Source organism: Rhizophagus irregularis, chromosome 4, assembly GCF_026210795.1.
Source record: "Rhizophagus irregularis chromosome 4, complete sequence".
Taxonomy (NCBI): Eukaryota; Fungi; Glomeromycota; class Glomeromycetes; order Glomerales; family Glomeraceae; genus Rhizophagus; species Rhizophagus irregularis.
In genome coordinates this window covers 1614546-1631816 of record NC_089432.1, presented here as the reverse complement: position 1 = coordinate 1631816, position 17271 = coordinate 1614546, and the positions used below count along the sequence as shown (strand labels likewise).

Below are 17271 nucleotides of genomic sequence, written 5' to 3'. Positions count from 1 at the left end.
GTTCTGTTATAGTTTCTTACATCAATTAAGTTTAGTTTTAGTAACAATCCTTTTTTTTTTTCATTAAATGAAAGAAAAAATTTTTTGTCATCATGATTTAATTTGTAGTACAAAAATTAAAAAGAATTTATATATAATTTATTAATACTAAATTTATTGATTGGCTGTGATAAATACAAACGCCTTTTGGGACCTTTAATTTAGTTATAGTAATAGATAATTTCTTTCCAAAAAATTTTTTTTTTACCAAAAAAAATAAAAAAAAATCAGAATTAATCAAAAAAACATAAAAAAACCTATGCATTAAATTAATGAAACAGTTCTTTTCTTTTATTTATGTCCAAAAAGTAGATACAATAGTTTTATTATTTTAATCGATTATTCCAAAGTTTTTTTTTGTAAAAAATCACGATAAGTAAAAATTTGACTATATTAGAATATAATGGATTAATTAAATACTGTATTTTACCAACCAAACATAGCAATATAAAAGTGATTGTCTTACTTAAGTTTATTACCATAGTTGTTTGGTAAAATTCTTTTTTTTAGATTTGGTTAGTTAAAATTAATTTTCATATCCTACAGTTGATCGATCGGAAGGGAGGAAAATTTTATAATAATTTAATTAAAAAAAAAAAGATTGAAAAAAAAGTATTGCATATTATAATATGAATTAATTATTCCTTATATAGTTGAAATCATATTTGAATGAAAAATCCACAACTTTTAATTACATGATACTTACTATATTTAGTTAAACATTTTTTTATTTTACTTATTTGCTTTAACCTTGCCTATTATGGAGAATTTAAATAGAATAAATTTAATTGCCGAACTGTATCCTAACAAGCTGAATTAATCTCAAAATGGATCGATAAATCAGATGAATCAACAACTTCATACAAATTCAAGTTATTATATGGTGGATCTCATGAAATACTTGCCGGATTTGATGCATTTAAAGAATTCCATTAAAAATGTTATAATAAATCTCGTACTGTGACAATTATTAAAGTAAAAAATGGTAACGAAATTTTTGGAGGTTATGAATGGAAATCCAACGGTTATGGTATTACTAAAGATAATTTTATATTCTGTTTTAAGAATAATAATAATATTCTGAGTCATGTAGTGGATGAAAAGAATGCTGTATATAATAGTTATTACGTCGGTCCATCATTTGGTAATTTTGATCTGTATTTATGCCATAGTATTGAAAATGGATTTGGATTTTCATGTAAAAAAAGTTCTTATGAAAAACAAATTAGAGAAACTGAAGAATTATGTTTTGTAGAAGAATTTGAAGTATTTCAAATTATGTTAATTTTACCTATTTCGTTATAATTTTCATAGCGTGAAATTTTTTAGAACTTTTATCTTTTCTTTTTCTTTTATTTTGAATAAAGAAAATCTGTAAGAATTTTTATTAAATAACTGTGTGGAGTGATATTTACTAATAATATTTATTATTATGATGGAAAAAAGAAAAGAAAATCTACTTTTTATTGATCTTGTTCGAAGTCCTCATGGACGTTTATGATTAACTTATTATAGTGGGTTAGAAAGAGCAAATAATACTAATCTGATCCAACATATTAATAAAACATGTTAATTTTTTTTTTTAATAAATAAAAGTTCCACGCAGTTTTTCTGAAAATAACAAAAAGCGCGATTATAAAATATTAAAATGAAGAAATGTATAATTTTATCTTTTTCCCATCTTTACCTAAATGTTTTTCTACATCTGTTATTACTATGTTGTAAGCAAGCTATCCCTATTAAATAATTCAAGTTTATTTTTTATATAGGATAATCCAGACTATATCGACTTTATCTCACAACTATAAAATAAATAAATTATCGACATATATCGAGCAGTGTACCACGAAATGTCTAATCTATTAACAGATGACTACCAATATTAAACAAAATGTAAATATTTAAAAGAATCATTAAATGAAAAAAAATAAATCGATCGCTGTTAGATAAATAGATCAAATACCGTATTCATCCAAAAATAAGCAACAACTTTTGCACGTGATGCAGGCCAAGATTTAGTAACGCGGGCCACAAATGCCATAATTCCGCCCATGTTGCTTATTTTCGGGTTGCTCATTTTCCGATGAATATGGTAGATCATTTTGATCATTTGACCTATGTGACCTATGTGATAAAACGCGTCTATGTTATTATTATAACGCGACTGTTTCAAATTCCGAGTGGCTAATTATTATTATTGATTACATTTACGTAAAAGATCAACAAAATAAATTAAATAAATAGACTATTTTTTTACTTTTTACTTTTTTTTTACTTTTTTTACTCTTTTTTATGTTTAAAAAGACCAACTTTTTTTTCTTACCATATTTATTATAAAAAGCCACCAACACTTTTTGACCTATAATTTTTACAAAAGCTCATTTTTCTTCTTTATTTGCAATACACTTATAATACAAACATTATAGAAAATAATATTAATAGTTTTTATGAAAAATCTCCCTCTATAAACAAGAGAACTTTAATACAAAAAAAAACATTTTTAAATATATATAAAAGAAATAAATATTGAAACAACAAAATATTCTCTATCACCATATCATTTTAACTTTACTTTGGATATAAAGATACATTTATATTAATTAATTAGATTTAATAGATTTTTTTATAAAATGATATGGTATTTTTTTTGGACTTTCATTAGACTGGTAAGTGTAAGTTTACTGTGAATACAGAGTTCTTGGTGGGATTATCCTCTCCTCTGTTATGTTCAAATTCATTAGACAAAGAGTGATTCTAGCACAATGCACGGGTGTGTTGAGTTGTTCTCTCTCTGAAAGATGACCTCTAAGTCACTGAGTGTGAACTTTATGCTTACTTTGATTGTTATTAGCAATGTTTTGGATCTCTAATATCCTGATGTTGTTAATAATATTGCCTAGGATCTCATATATTTTTTTTTATTATTCTTATTAGATTCCTTCAAGAAATTTGTTGGAGTTCAATAACAAATTCAGATATGATCTCATTAGATTGGTAAGTGTAGGTTTACTGTGAATACAGAGTTCTTGGTGGGATTATCCTCTCCTCTGTTATGTTCAAATTCATTAGACAATGAGTAATTCTAGCACAATACATGGTTGTGTTGAGTTGCTTCATCTTTGAAAGATGATCTTTATGTAATTATGTAAACTTGATATTTAATTTAATATTGCTACTATATTTTCTTACACTTTTTAATTCAAAGGTAATAATAATTTATTTTTATTTCAATAATATTTTTTGGTAAAAATACCTTAACAATAAAAAATCTGTAAAGATTCCTTTAAGATTTTTTTCAAAAAATTTCAAAATTTATCAGAAAAGTCATTGAAGTTTCCTAAGTTCTCTTTTTTACACAAATGACACATAATTTAATAGTCCACCTGTTTTTACTTGTTTTTCTAACCATATTTAATGCAATACTGGAAATCTTGCTTCAAAATAAATTACCATCAAAATAAAATTTGCAATGTTTCATCCAATGGAAAAAAATATAATTATTCGATAATAAAATCTGACGTATTTTGGGTTATATTCACCAAGGATATTTTCTTTCCTATAAATGTAACAACATTTAATTTAACTTTACAATTTACGAATTTTTTTTAGGAATGAATCTATCTTTATTTCTCTTTAATAAACAATTTAATTTTTTACAAATTTTTTTAGTAATGAATCCATCTTTATTTCTCTTTAATAAACAATTTAATTTTGTATGGGAATTATAAAATCTCTTAAATTACAAATTTATCAAATTTAAATAATATTTTAGGTTTTTCAGTTCTTTTTAAGGAAACAAGTTGCCTTAGTCCCTGACAGGGCATTCTAAACTCTTCAATGTGAGGCAATAACTTGAAATTGGAACATGACGTTAATCAATTTATTCAAAAAGCACAATTAAAAGCTAAAAATGTGAAACAAATTATAGAGTAATATTATAAATTTGAAAATGTTGAATATTTAGCAAAATGAATATTTGGAACTACTTTTAAAGCAGTTTGGAAAGATGGTCCTTGGAAAATGAAATATGGTAAGGATCAATCTAGATCATCTTTTGTCTAACATCTTTTCTATGCCTAAACATATCATCAAAACTCTTCCAAATTTCTTTTTATAAAACAATCATATGAACACAAATAAAATATTTAAATGGATTTAATTATCTGAATTTTTTTTTATTTCTAATCATTATTTATTATGTGTATTCTAAATATTATCAATATACTTAAAAGTTTATAAATTAATTATAATTGTAATTATATAAAAACAAAAATTTAATAATTTATTTATATTTAATAATGAAAAGATCAATGAAGAAAATCTTTTTTATTAAATGACATATGATACATATATTATTCAATTAGCTTACAAAAATACATGATTTCATAATATTCAATAAGTGAATATGCTTAATACTATCAAAAAAATAATAATAATAATAATAAATACATCAAAATAAATATAATAATAAATATAATGTAAATAACTAAAGTAAAAATAATAAAAAAACTAGAACCAGAGTGTCATATGATCAGGTATTGATAAGCTAGTAGAAGCTGAATTTTGGTTTTTATCACCAGTTATTAATGCATATCAAAGATTAATAGTATCATTTTCATTATCAAAGTTATCTCTTTCTTATCAACATTCTCATTATACCATGAATATAATTTTATATCTTTAAGTTCCTGAGATTTTGTAATCCATTTTTTTTATTAAATCAGGATTCTGATAAAAACAAATATATGGTGATTTATTATTTAACGATGCACTAAAGAAAGGATCATTAATCTTTCATAATCATTAATAAGTTCTACTCTGTACATTAATAATCCAAGTTTACCATCTTCTTTAGCTTTATTATTAAATATATCACTAAGTAAAATTCAAAAGATTAAAATATGAATAAATATCATGTTAATGAAAATAAATCATACCACTTACTTCATCAATGCAATTATCATGTTTAATAAAACAAGAACCAAAATAATATTTGCAAAACAAGCAAAAAATAAGTGTCCAGAAATTGTCCAGAAAATTTGTCTAAATAATTGTCCAGAAAATGTCCAGAAAATGCCAGGTGCTATGTCTGGAAATTATTCCGAAAACACACTTGTTTCCGGATACTCATTTTGTCCAGAATTTGTCCAGAAATTGACCCAAAATATTTTTTCATAAAATTTGGCACAAAAAGATGATTAACAGGTGACCATCATTATAATTGCTTTTAACCTAAAGTTATATATCATAGTATTTTTGCCTGCTCAGCAAATTTAATTAGTATGACAAAGAAGGTTATGAATGTCAGTCTTGTGCTTTTTGCATTTTTTTACAAAATTAATTTATTTTTTTTTGGAGAATTTGTCCAGTTCAAATTATCTAAATTTTTACTATGTCCAGAATTTGTCCAGGTTTATCTGTCCAGAATTTGTCCAAAATTTTATACTGAACAAATTCTGGATATATTCTGGATAAAGTCTGGATATGTCAAAATTTTAGGTATCAAATTTGTAGCAAAAAATAGACATTTTCCGGACAATTTCTGGACATGCCAGATTTAATCTGGACAATTTCCAGACATTTTCGTAGACATTTTCCGGATATTTATTTTTTATAGGGAAGAAAATAATTTTAATGGCCAATAATTGTAAGGACTCAAATAAATTGCATTCCAATAGTATGCAGAAAGTATCGCATCCCATATTGTATCAAAAGGATTATTTGGACTTTCTCCCGTAAAAGTAAAATTTCCAGTCTCATTATTCAATGTGAAATTTGAAGCCGTTGGATTTAAATTAAGAAGTGATGGATATCCAAAAAATATAAGCCTATTTATAATTGTACGTAAAAAGAGTTAATTCTTCTAATAAGTTAGATATAATAATACAAACAGAGAAACAAAATTACATTGAATGTCCAACTCCAATTGTTAAAATAAACATAAATGCAAAAAACGGTATAATCTTTCTCAAAATATTACCGAATATATATATGTATATTGCTATTTTTGAAAATAAATGTAGCCAAAAAAGCTTAAAAAATAATATCAAATTAATATATGAACTATTGTAATTAAAGCAACTTAAAGAATATACTGTAAATCATACCATTTCAATCCAAAGTATTAGAGTAGTTACTGTCGTTAAAATAACAATCCCTTCACCATTGATTCTATTAGTTTCATCAAATGACTTTACAATTGTTAAAGTAAAAACAATAATACCTAACAAGATACTGCACAAATCAAATATGTTAAATAATATAAAATACTCGGTCTTATACTTCTTCATTTGCATAAATTCAGCAATTAATAAATATAACCCAGCATAATAAAATATTCCCATATTAATCATATTTATAATGTCAATGCCACCACCTAATTCATAATTACCATCTAAGAAAAATGGAGGAAGATATGCAAATAAAGCCAAAAATGTACTATATACTAATAAAGGTATCATCCAATAATTTTTTGTTTGTTCCCATCTTGAAGTAATAACTGCTTCCACCACTGAAACATTAAAAAATGCACTTTTATTTTTCTTATTAATTCGAAGAAATGGACTAAAATCTTTATCATTTAAATTCATGTAACTGGGAGGTAGTAATATTTTTCTCAACCAATAATAAATTGGGCCAAATTTTATTGAGTGGTTTGATGCTGTCGCTTATTAAAATATAAACAAGATTCGAATTTTCAAAACTCTTAAAATCCTCAAAGTCTTTAAAAGTTTGTGACTTAGATTTCCAGCCGATTAAATAAAGTAAACTCTTATCATTGTTAAGAAATTTACCACGAATAGATTGAATAGATCCTGCACTATTATTCCATGGTTCTAAATTATCATGTGAATAATCATATTTAAATTCATCAATCACACTGTCATTTTCTTTAAAGATGACCGACTTTGTAAATATGTCCGATAGTACTCTAAATTGATCCTCATTATCTTTCTTAAGAGTAACTATTTTTCCATTTGCTTTTGTTAAAATATGATAGTAACCATCATATTTTAATAAAGTAGAAATATCATTATCTGATAAATTAAGATCATCTCTAGAAATAGGAAAATAATCATTTAGACATCCTGATATAAGCCAAATATGAAATTTCACATCATTTTCTTTATCTTCTTCAATAATGAATAGTTTTCTATCTTTAACAATAAATTCTAAAAATTTAATTTTATGGATATTGTTAAATTTTTTTGAAACGACTTCAAGGCCACTTTCCATTAAATAAATTGTAATAATATTATTTCCATAAGAATAAGCAAATAATCTTGAATCAGTTGATATTGCAAAAATTCCAGGTTTACTATTATTTGAAACTAAAAAGTCTTCATCACCATAAAGTCTGTGGTAAACATTCACTAACTGTGAAGTATTAACATTATATATTTCAATATTTTGTGTTTGTTGATATTCATTTGTTACAACCATTAAAAATTCTTGGTATCTACTAGATTTTAAAAGATATATCCAATTATGTTTTGCATCATTGATGCTTTCTAATTCTTTATATAAATTCCCGGGTAATATACAGTCACTTTCTTCACGTGTAATAATATTTATATTTAATTTATTTAATTTAATATCTATGGTTTGAATTTTTATACAATTCATGCAGACAAGTGTTGCATAATTTGAAGAATTATTAGAATTTTTTAAAAAGCTAACAACTCCACCAAGACAATACTTATATATTGAAGCAATATAACTATTAGTCATAACATTATTAGCAGCATTATTGTTGATATTGTTAAATGAAAATTTGAAAAGCTTTATCATTCCTTTGCTAGAATTCCAAGTTAGTTGTCGAATATCAGTAACATATCTGACATAACAGAAACAATAATACGCGGAAACGCAGCAAAAGAGAACACCCAAGGGTAAAGGAAGAAACCAAAAAGTGAGAACTAAAAGGAGACTGATAGCAAGAGAATAGAAAAATAATTTTTTTATACGTCGATTTAGTTTTCTAAGCAGAATTTTAAGTTTTGGATTCATGTCTTCATCAGTCATACAAGAAATTGCAATCAAGCCAATATTATTTTCAGCGTCAATGATATCCGAAACTGCTAAAGACCATCCAAGAATATTGGGTGAAACCTTATCAAAAAATTTTTTTCTATCGAATTGTATTTTTGTCACTGTTTCACTTGTCACTACTTTCGTGATCAATATAGAAGAGCTATCTGAAAAATAAGTTTAGAGGAATTTGGTCCTTTTTTTTTTTTTTTTTTTTTTTTTTAAATAGAAAAAATTGGATAAATATTAATAACTCACATGGATTAAACGTTGCTACCATCGAACCATCCGGGCTAATGGCCACATAGGAAATTTTTTCTCCATATGTTTGGTCACCACATTCTATATCTCTTGTCATGATTTCTTTTTCTTATATCAAAATATGAAAAAAAAAATATTTTTATTTTGATACGTCTAATGTATATAAAAGTAATCTTAGAATCGCAAATTGCATATGTAGATCCAAATTCTACTGTTTACAAAAATTAATTTAGTTAAAAATTATTAACATTTAAGTAACACCAAAAATATTTGTTTGCGTTTGAAGATGCAACATCCCTGATCTTTGCAGCCAAAAATGTAAAATCAGTTTTCATCTTAAAATTAATTTTAATGTACATAGCGATCCATATAGCTTAAATAACGAATTTTATTTTCGTAATATCACTTTTATCCAGATGAAAATAAATAAGAAATTAATTTTAAAATTTATTATTTTTTTTTCTTCGAGTTTATTAAATTTCTTTTACAAATAAACCTTAGTTATTTATGTCGTGTGCTTATAATCCTAATCAAATTTATATAATTTTTCAATTATTAATCATTTTTATAATTTTAGGCTTGATCGGATAAATGATCGGCCGATAGGCCGATCATGTTCCGATTCTAAAGTAAAATTTTATTATTCCATGATATCAAAAATTAGACTTTAATTATTAAAAGAAATATGTTTAGTTAAATTAGTTACATTATAAAAAATTTACAAATCTTACAAATTTTGCAAAACGAAGAGGTATTGTATATACCACATACGTTAAAAGATTTGAAATTTATATTTGAAAACAGAAAAGATGTCACAATAATACATATAAAATCCAAAAGAGAATAATATCCTTAATGAAAATGAAAAAAAAAGAAAAAGCATATCAAAAAATTTTGCTGAGGAATACTAAATCTGCTTATTGTCGAACTTGTCGAACAAAATTTTCATGGTATCACAATAATATCTTTTATTAAGCCTAGCTCTATAATTTTGGCAAATCACTGGACCTTAATGATAGACCCGGTGGCACGTTTTTTCCATACATGTGATGCAAAATTTCGTGGCGATCCCGTCTTCCAGGGTTTGCATAAAAAATCGACTTTCATTGAAATTCCCGATATGAAAATTTAAAATCGATAAATAAATCATTGCATTTAATTTAATTGCCATTCATATCTCAAATCGATAATAATGAATTTAAACTTAAATAGTGTGTATAATTTTATTTTATTTTAAAGTACAAATAAATAATTGCCATAACTATCTTATAATTTTACCGCCACGTGACTGATTTCATTCAAATGATCTTTTTAAGACAAAAATATTAACAAACTTATTTGAAAATGAGAACGAATAATTCAATCTGCACAGTAAGTAGAAATCAGAATATTATTCACAATATGACGTTATGACCTATAATATTATTAGAGATGTTAGCAATCTGAAATGCGAATACATCGCTATTAACACTATAATTATTCTGGAAATAATCTATTAATTCCTCATAATGATTATTCAATTAATTTCTCATAACAGTTTTCTGGAAATAATCGATTGGGTGAAATCTCTCTTCGTCAATTTCATTTAAATAGTGGTAAAGTTTCAACTAACAACGTAAATGTAATTAACTAATGATGAACAACTAAGAATACCGTGAGGTAAAAATTCAGAAGTATTACTAAACATTAACGGGTAAAGCTACAACAGTAGATATTGGAATAAATAGATCAGTACTATTGAAGGCATACTACTAAATAACAAAAATGAATTAAATACTAAGGAAAACCTGAAACCAGAATACGTTAGGAGGATGGCATGAATTAATCAAATTATTCTAGGCTTACACTTTTTTGATTTATAATTTACTGCGCCTGCGATAAATCATAAGAATATATTTTTTTCAGAGATTTTTTATAGGTTTCTATTATTCCCTTCAAAATTGTCTCAGTATCGACTATAGTCTTAGCCTCAAAGTATCATAAATTTCAAATTATTTTCATTAAATAATAATAAAAAATTAATTCTTAAATTATTTTTATATTTGTTGTTTTAACCAATATTTATCTATCGAATTTTATTACATTCAGTTTGTTACGTCATTATCCAGACATTTATTTTGTGGTTATTAGCATTATACAGCCAAATTATTGAACGTGATATCTACCTAGGTATTTATTAAAATGGCATTCGGAATTATTTTTCTTAAAAGATTTAACGCATGATTCCAGAAACAATTTCTTGTGCAATCACAATAAAACCAAATAGACTAACAAAGTAACCGTTTCTTATCAGTGGTTTCATTTTTAATTAGGATTTTTTTTCTTCGTAAAACATAGAACGTGATATGGGTGAATCAAAAAAAGTTTATATATAGTAAAGTATTACAGCATGATATAATATACGATTAATAATTCACAAACAAGTACGAGCGGGTAGAAAATTATTAATTATTGATGCTACAATCTGAGGATATAATTGAATAAGACAATCAAAGTAAGGAAAAATTTTTCAAAAAAAAAACTAACATAACATTTAGAGAAGTTTTTTGTGTTGTAAGTTGTAAAATTTGGAAACGGAACCATATAAATATTATGTAATTCCTCATCTCTATATTTTTTTAAAAAATGTGTCAGTGATAGATTTAATAAATTGAGATATTTAAATAATATTTACCCTATTTTCTTGTATTCTGAAAAGGTTAAAGATTCTGTTGTTTTGAGCCGAGTAAGTGGTATATATACTTTTAAATTATATTCACTGACTGACAACTCTTTAAATCTTTTATTTGGAAAATTGTAACTTATTCCTCCAAAACAAGGTTTATAATATAATAACTCCGTGTAATTAGCTATATAAAATAAAAACAATTTAGTAAAGGAAAATGTAATTGATAAACAAAAAGCAACAAAAATTATTATTTAATAAATATACCCCCTATGAAAAAAGTCTGTGTGATTTTTGTCGAAAAATCATTCAATTAAATTCACTACGATTTCTGTATATTTGACCATACAATAATTGTGCTAAAAATTGCAATAAATCACACAATTATTGCATGGTAATTCATTCAATAATTATCCTATTTTTGAGCTGAATTTATACAATTATTGTGTGATTTTTGAGCCAAATTTTAGGCCATATTTTAAAAATTATAGGTTAAATTTTACAGTAATAACAGGCAATTTATAAAGTGAAATTATGAATTTTTATTGACTTAAAATATAAAAAATATACACAATATTTCATAAATAAAATACTAAATTTGATATAATCATAAATATAAAAATTTGTAAGAAAATAAAATAAAATAAAGTATGTTAGTAACATGAAAGTAAATTAGTAGTACCAAAGAAGAAAGTAAATTATTAGTGTAAGTAAATTATTAGTATTAAATAAAAAAGTATGAAGTTAGTGAAGAAAGCAAATTAGTAGTGTTAAAAAGTAAATTATTAGTGTTAGTAATAAAAAAGTATGAAGTTAGTGAAGAAAGCAAATTAGTAGTGTTAAAAAGTAAATTATTAGTGTTAGTAATAAAAAAAAGTATGAAGTTAGTGAAGAAAGCAAGTTAGTAACATTAAAATGTAAAAAGTTAGGAAAATAAAAAGATAAAGAACACAAGTTTTTCTTACCTGATATTTTAAAAGAAAGTTGAAGAAAAGTTAAAAGGTTAAAAAAACATAAACAAAAACATTTCACGTTGTCATATTTATTTTGACGATCAGACCACGTGATCAAAATATATTATTTTAAGAGTTGATTTTTACCGCATAATTCTGGCCAAATTATAATTCCAGTCAGAACTAATTGTGTAACCTAATAAAAAGTTTTTGACTTCTTTTTAGTTACAAGATGATACAAAAATTTCACCAATGGGTACGGAAGATACCCGTTTATAAGCAAATATGCAGTTGAATTTTGTGTAACCTTACTGCATAAATCACTTTACTTAGGAAAATCTATTTGTAATGGTTAAAAGTGGTCTATTTGACCCTAAAAGTGGTCAAATGTAACCATACAGGTAAGATGGAAAGTAGTATAGTAGGATTACCCAAAAATTGCTTTCCATATCCTAAATTTAAGTCTATTTTCAAGTTGTACAATAATCACAATTTTTATTGTACAAAAATTGAATGTTTTCTGTATCCTAAATTTAAGTTGTATAAAGATCACACAAAAATTGAACATTTTCTATATCCTAAATTTAAGTTGTACAAAAATTGCATACTTTTAATATGCTTTGAAAAACTTCATAGCTATTTTTATCCAAAAATCTGCAATAATTGAACAATTTCCACACGGACTTGAACAAATATTGTACAAAAATTGGATGATTTTTTTTCATAGGGACCGGGTAATTTCGGAAGAATTTTTGTAACATTAATCATCCAACCAATATGAGTCATAGAATTTTCAATATAATATTCTAATAAATATGCTAATATAACAGTATCTTGATCTATAAATAAAATCGTTTAAATAAAGCCCATAAATTACTATATACTATAACAATAAAACAAGTAGTAATAAAATGAGTAGTAAGAAATTAAAATGCAAACCTTCACAGAATTCTAAAGCTAATTCTAAATCATTAACTGATTTCAAATCTTCATCATTCAATTTAAAATACTCATATAATTTCAAGTAACTGTAATAAGGATAAGAATCATATTTACTTTGTGGTCTGTGTAACTTTTCAGTATTTTCAAACAGAACATATTTAATTAAAGAAAATGAACGGGAATAAATTAGATATGACATTAAAGGATATTGAATCTCCATAAGTTTTCAATTGTCAGGATATTTTCTGATAAAATCTTTAATAATATTTGTTATTCCACTAACAAACTTTTGATGTTTTTTGATACTTCTTACATGCTTACGATTATAGAGATAAACAAGTGATTTGCATGCATGAATTATTACAGTAGTCATATCATCTTCAATTAGGAATTTAGTTTTAATTTCTGGTTTGATTTTATCACTTATTAAAATATAGACAAGATTCGAATTTTTGAAATTTTTAAAATTATCAAAATTCATAAAATTTATGGATTTAGATTTCCATAATTTAATACTATTTTGACCGATTAATAGAAGAAACCTTCTGTCATTATTAAGAAATCTACCGTGAATAGTCTTTGCATTAATATTCCATGGTTCTAGATCACATGATTGATATTCATGCTCATCAGTCACGGGGTCACTTTCTCCAAAAGTTGTCCCTTTTATAGATACAATCCTAAACTGTTTCTCATCAACTTTATTATAAAAAATTACTTTTTCATTTGCCTTTGTCAAAGTATTATAATGCTCATCTGATAAACCAATATCATCTTTAGAAATAGAAAGATAATCATTTAAACATCCTGATATAATCCAAGTATGAAATTTCTCATCATGTTCTTTATCTTCTTCAATAATGAATAATTTTTTATCTTTTTCGATAAATTCTAAAAATTTAATTTTATAAATGTTGTCAAATTTTTTTGAAACAACCTCAAGTTCACGTTCCATTAAATAAGTTGTAATAATGTTGTCTCCATAAGAATAAGCAAATAATCTTGAATCAGTTGATATTGCAAAAATTCCGGGTTCATTGTTTCTTGAAATTATAAAATCCTTTTCTCTACAATGTCTGTAAAAAACATTTACTAATTGTGAAGTATTAATATTGTATATTTCAATACATTGTATATGCTTGTAATCGCTTATGTCAACCATTAAAAATTCTCTAAATCTAGATTTCAAAAGATATTTCCAATTGCGTCTTGAATCCTCAAAGCTTTCCAATTCTTTATATAAATTTTCAGGTAATATATAACCACTTTCATCATGTACATTTAATTCATTTAATTTAATCCCTATCTTTTGTATTTTTATACAATTCGTGCAGACGAGCGTTGCACAATTTGAAGAGTTTTTAGTATTTTTTAAAAAACTAACAACCTCGCCAAGACATTATTTGTATATTGAAGTATCACTATCATTATTCGTATTAGTATGGTGCACACAGTTTAAAGCCACCACTTTTTATTATGTGATTTCAAATGAATAGAATAAAAAATTTAATCAATATTTTTTAAAAAAACTTTCTGTAATATTGTAGTTTAAACAGTATACTTTTATGTAACAGAGAGTTTTTTCAAATTGAATTACTGTAGCATAAGATATATAAGTTTTAATTTTGGTTATTTTACTATGTTTTGAATAAATTTGAAGGAATTTGGCCAGTTTAATATTAATATGATGCAGGCCAAAATTTATAAACTGGCCTAAATTAAGAATTAATATAAAAATATTTTTGTTTAAATAACTGAATGAGAATTATTTATCTTTAAACTTTATTTTTTTAAAAAAAAACAAATTAAATATATGTTTATTATTCTTAATGAATATAGAAAAAATTTAATAGGTATCATAATTTTAAATATAATAAAATAACAGATTCTTTCTGATATGGTGCAGAACCTCTATAATAGGAACTTAAAAAAAATTGAATAAAATTTGATTTTATGATTGGATTTTAATTTTATAAAAAAATTAAACTCTATTTATTAAAAGGAATTGATTTATAAAATAAAAAAAAAAGTCTCAATTTTTCAGATTATGTAAGCATCACGTGATACATATATTAACCAATCAGAAATTAGGATTTTAGATATTAAAATTTATATAATATATTTATTTATTGTATTTCATTATAAACTGATGAATCAATGAGATTTGTATTTTATTATATGTATTTTTTGACCAAATTAAAGTAAAATTACTTAGTTTTTGAATTTTTTCATTTATAAATTCATCTGAACTGTCTTTTAAATATTCACTTGATGGTATATAATTATCATCTATAACACTAAATTAACCTATATTTAAACAACCTTATTTATTAAATCTTTTTTTGCAGTTTTAAAATTTTTTTTCTTCTTAGCATATTAAAAAAAAAATCTGTACATTAAATATGGCTAAAAAAACCTGTAATACAAAAATTTAAACTAGTCTCAATTAGGGATGGCAATAATCACAGTCATTAACCGGTTATGACTGGTCATGACCGTGACCGATATCGGTCGGTCAAAGACCTCTGACCGACCGTTTGACCGACCGGTCAGACCGACCGGTTAACTGACCGTTTGACCAACTGTTTAACCGATCCTGAAAACGTTTGTGAAATGTAATTTAATAAAAAAAATGTTTCGCAAACATTTTTTTAATTATTTTAATAGAAAACGTTGTGAAAACATTTTTTATTAAGTATTTCAATTAAATTACGTTTTGCAAATGTTTTCAGGATTGGTTAACCAGTCGGTCAAATGGTCGGTTAACTGGTTGGTCAGACCGGTCGGTCAAACGGTCAGTCAGTCGGTCAAAGGTTCTTGACCGGTTATGACCGACTGATGACCGACCATGACCGACCGTTGCCATCCCTAGTCTCAATTTAATCAATATATTTAAATTACAGATTTTTAAACAGCTAAAACTCAGCCAAAATTTAATTTAGAAAAAAAATAACCAATAATTTTTAAAGCTATAAAAATTATCGGTTAAATTTTTTAATTAAATATAAAAAAAATTTTTTTAGGAATTTATAATCAATCAATTGTTATTATACATAAGTAGTTGAGTATAGAGGTTCTGCACTATAATATGAATTTATAAATCATTTTAGCCAGAATTATTATTAATTCTGGCTAAACAATTGGTATTCTATTCTACAAACCCACCTATATATATATATGATAAGTAAATATTGACCAATGAAATTTGCTCACGTGATTTTATATAAATTTGGCCAAAAAATAAAAAAGTGGTGGCTTTAGACTGTGCACACCATACTATTATTATTATCAAATGAAAATTTGAAAAGCTTCATCATTCCTTTACTAGAATTCCAAGTCAGTAGTTTAATATTGTTAACAATGTATCTGAGATTATAGAAACAATAATACAAGGAAATACAAAAAAAGATAATAAATAAGGGAAAAGGAATAAACAAAAAATTGAGAATTAAAAAATATTGATAGAAATATAATAGACAAGTAATTTTACTGCATATCGATTTAGTTTTCTATGCCGAATTTTTAGTTTTGGATTTATGTCTTCATCAGTTATACAAGAAATTGTAATCAAGCCAATATTATTTTCAGAATCTGAAACAGTTAAAAACCATCCAAGAATGTTGGATGGCATTATATCAAAAAATTTTTTTATATTATTGAAACTTATTTTTGCCTGTTCACTTGTTGCCGCTTTACTTGTTACCACTTTTGTGATTAATATAGAAGAACCGTCTAAAAAATAAATTTTGAGGAACTTAATTCTCATTTTTTTTAATAGATTAATTGGATATATATGTTGTGCCTCAGATTGATTCTTGCCTCAGCTGACAGCTGACGCACCTCAGATTAAAATCGCCACCTGACGCGCCTCACTTTACAATAAAAAATTGATTATAATTAAGCATTAAATTTTCTAATCTAATGTACATTTGATTATTAATAAAACTTATTTGCTGTATTTTCAAATATTCAATCCCAAAATTTTAGATCAATTGGATTCATGATTGCTTTTGAAATCTTCATTTAAAAATGTATTTAAAATGCAAATTTTCCAAATATATTCGCATTGTATATTTAATAGGAATTAAAATTGTATAAAAATTTCAGAATATGTGTACATTATTGTGACAAATATATTTACTTATAACATGAAGGCAATTTAATTAATAGAAAAAAGTTTATTTATAGTAGATTAAATTTATACGATTCAAATGAGACGTGTTAGGTGACGATTTTAATCTGAGGTGCGTCAGCTGTCAGCTGAGGCAAGAATCGATCTGAGGCACAACATATATATATCATCTTTTTAATCAGTAAACGCATTATTTCATTATTAGTAAATTAATACATGATAATATATACATATATATATATTATTAT

The 17271-nt window shown here is 24.8% G+C and overlaps 3 protein-coding genes across 4 annotated transcripts; 1 reads left to right on the top strand and 2 right to left on the bottom strand.

Annotated features, from left to right (window-relative positions):
* Window positions 1-1021: 1021 nt before the first annotated feature.
* Window positions 1022-1344, top strand: OCT59_023732 (uncharacterized protein; the record flags this gene model as incomplete). The annotated part of the gene is made up of 2 exons (XM_066134918.1): window positions 1022-1024; window positions 1105-1344. The coding sequence occupies 2 exons, from the start codon at window positions 1022-1024 to the stop codon at window positions 1342-1344; spliced, it is 243 nt and encodes an 80-aa protein (XP_065990996.1).
* A 4306-nt stretch (window positions 1345-5650) lies between these two features.
* OCT59_023731 (uncharacterized protein) lies at window positions 5651-8428 on the bottom strand (the record flags this gene model as incomplete). 2 transcript variants are annotated; one of them, XM_025311429.2, is made up of 5 exons in its annotated part: window positions 5651-5867; window positions 5947-6071; window positions 6147-6581; window positions 6661-8237; window positions 8329-8428. In XM_025311429.2, the coding sequence occupies 5 exons, from the start codon at window positions 8426-8428 to the stop codon at window positions 5651-5653; spliced, it is 2454 nt and encodes an 817-aa protein (XP_025171655.2). The 2 variants fall into 2 exon arrangements, with proteins under 2 accessions (XP_025171655.2, XP_065990995.1); XM_066134916.1 differs by lacking the exons at window positions 6661-8237; window positions 8329-8428 and having other exon boundaries at window positions 6147-6629.
* Window positions 8429-12591: 4163 nt separating this feature from the next.
* Window positions 12592-14291, bottom strand: OCT59_023730 (uncharacterized protein; the record flags this gene model as incomplete). Its single annotated transcript, XM_025327368.1, has 4 exons — window positions 12592-12788; window positions 12889-13105; window positions 13205-14193; window positions 14279-14291. The coding sequence occupies 4 exons, from the start codon at window positions 14289-14291 to the stop codon at window positions 12592-12594; spliced, it is 1416 nt and encodes a 471-aa protein (XP_025171654.1).
* Between the last annotated feature and the right edge of the window lie 2980 nt (window positions 14292-17271).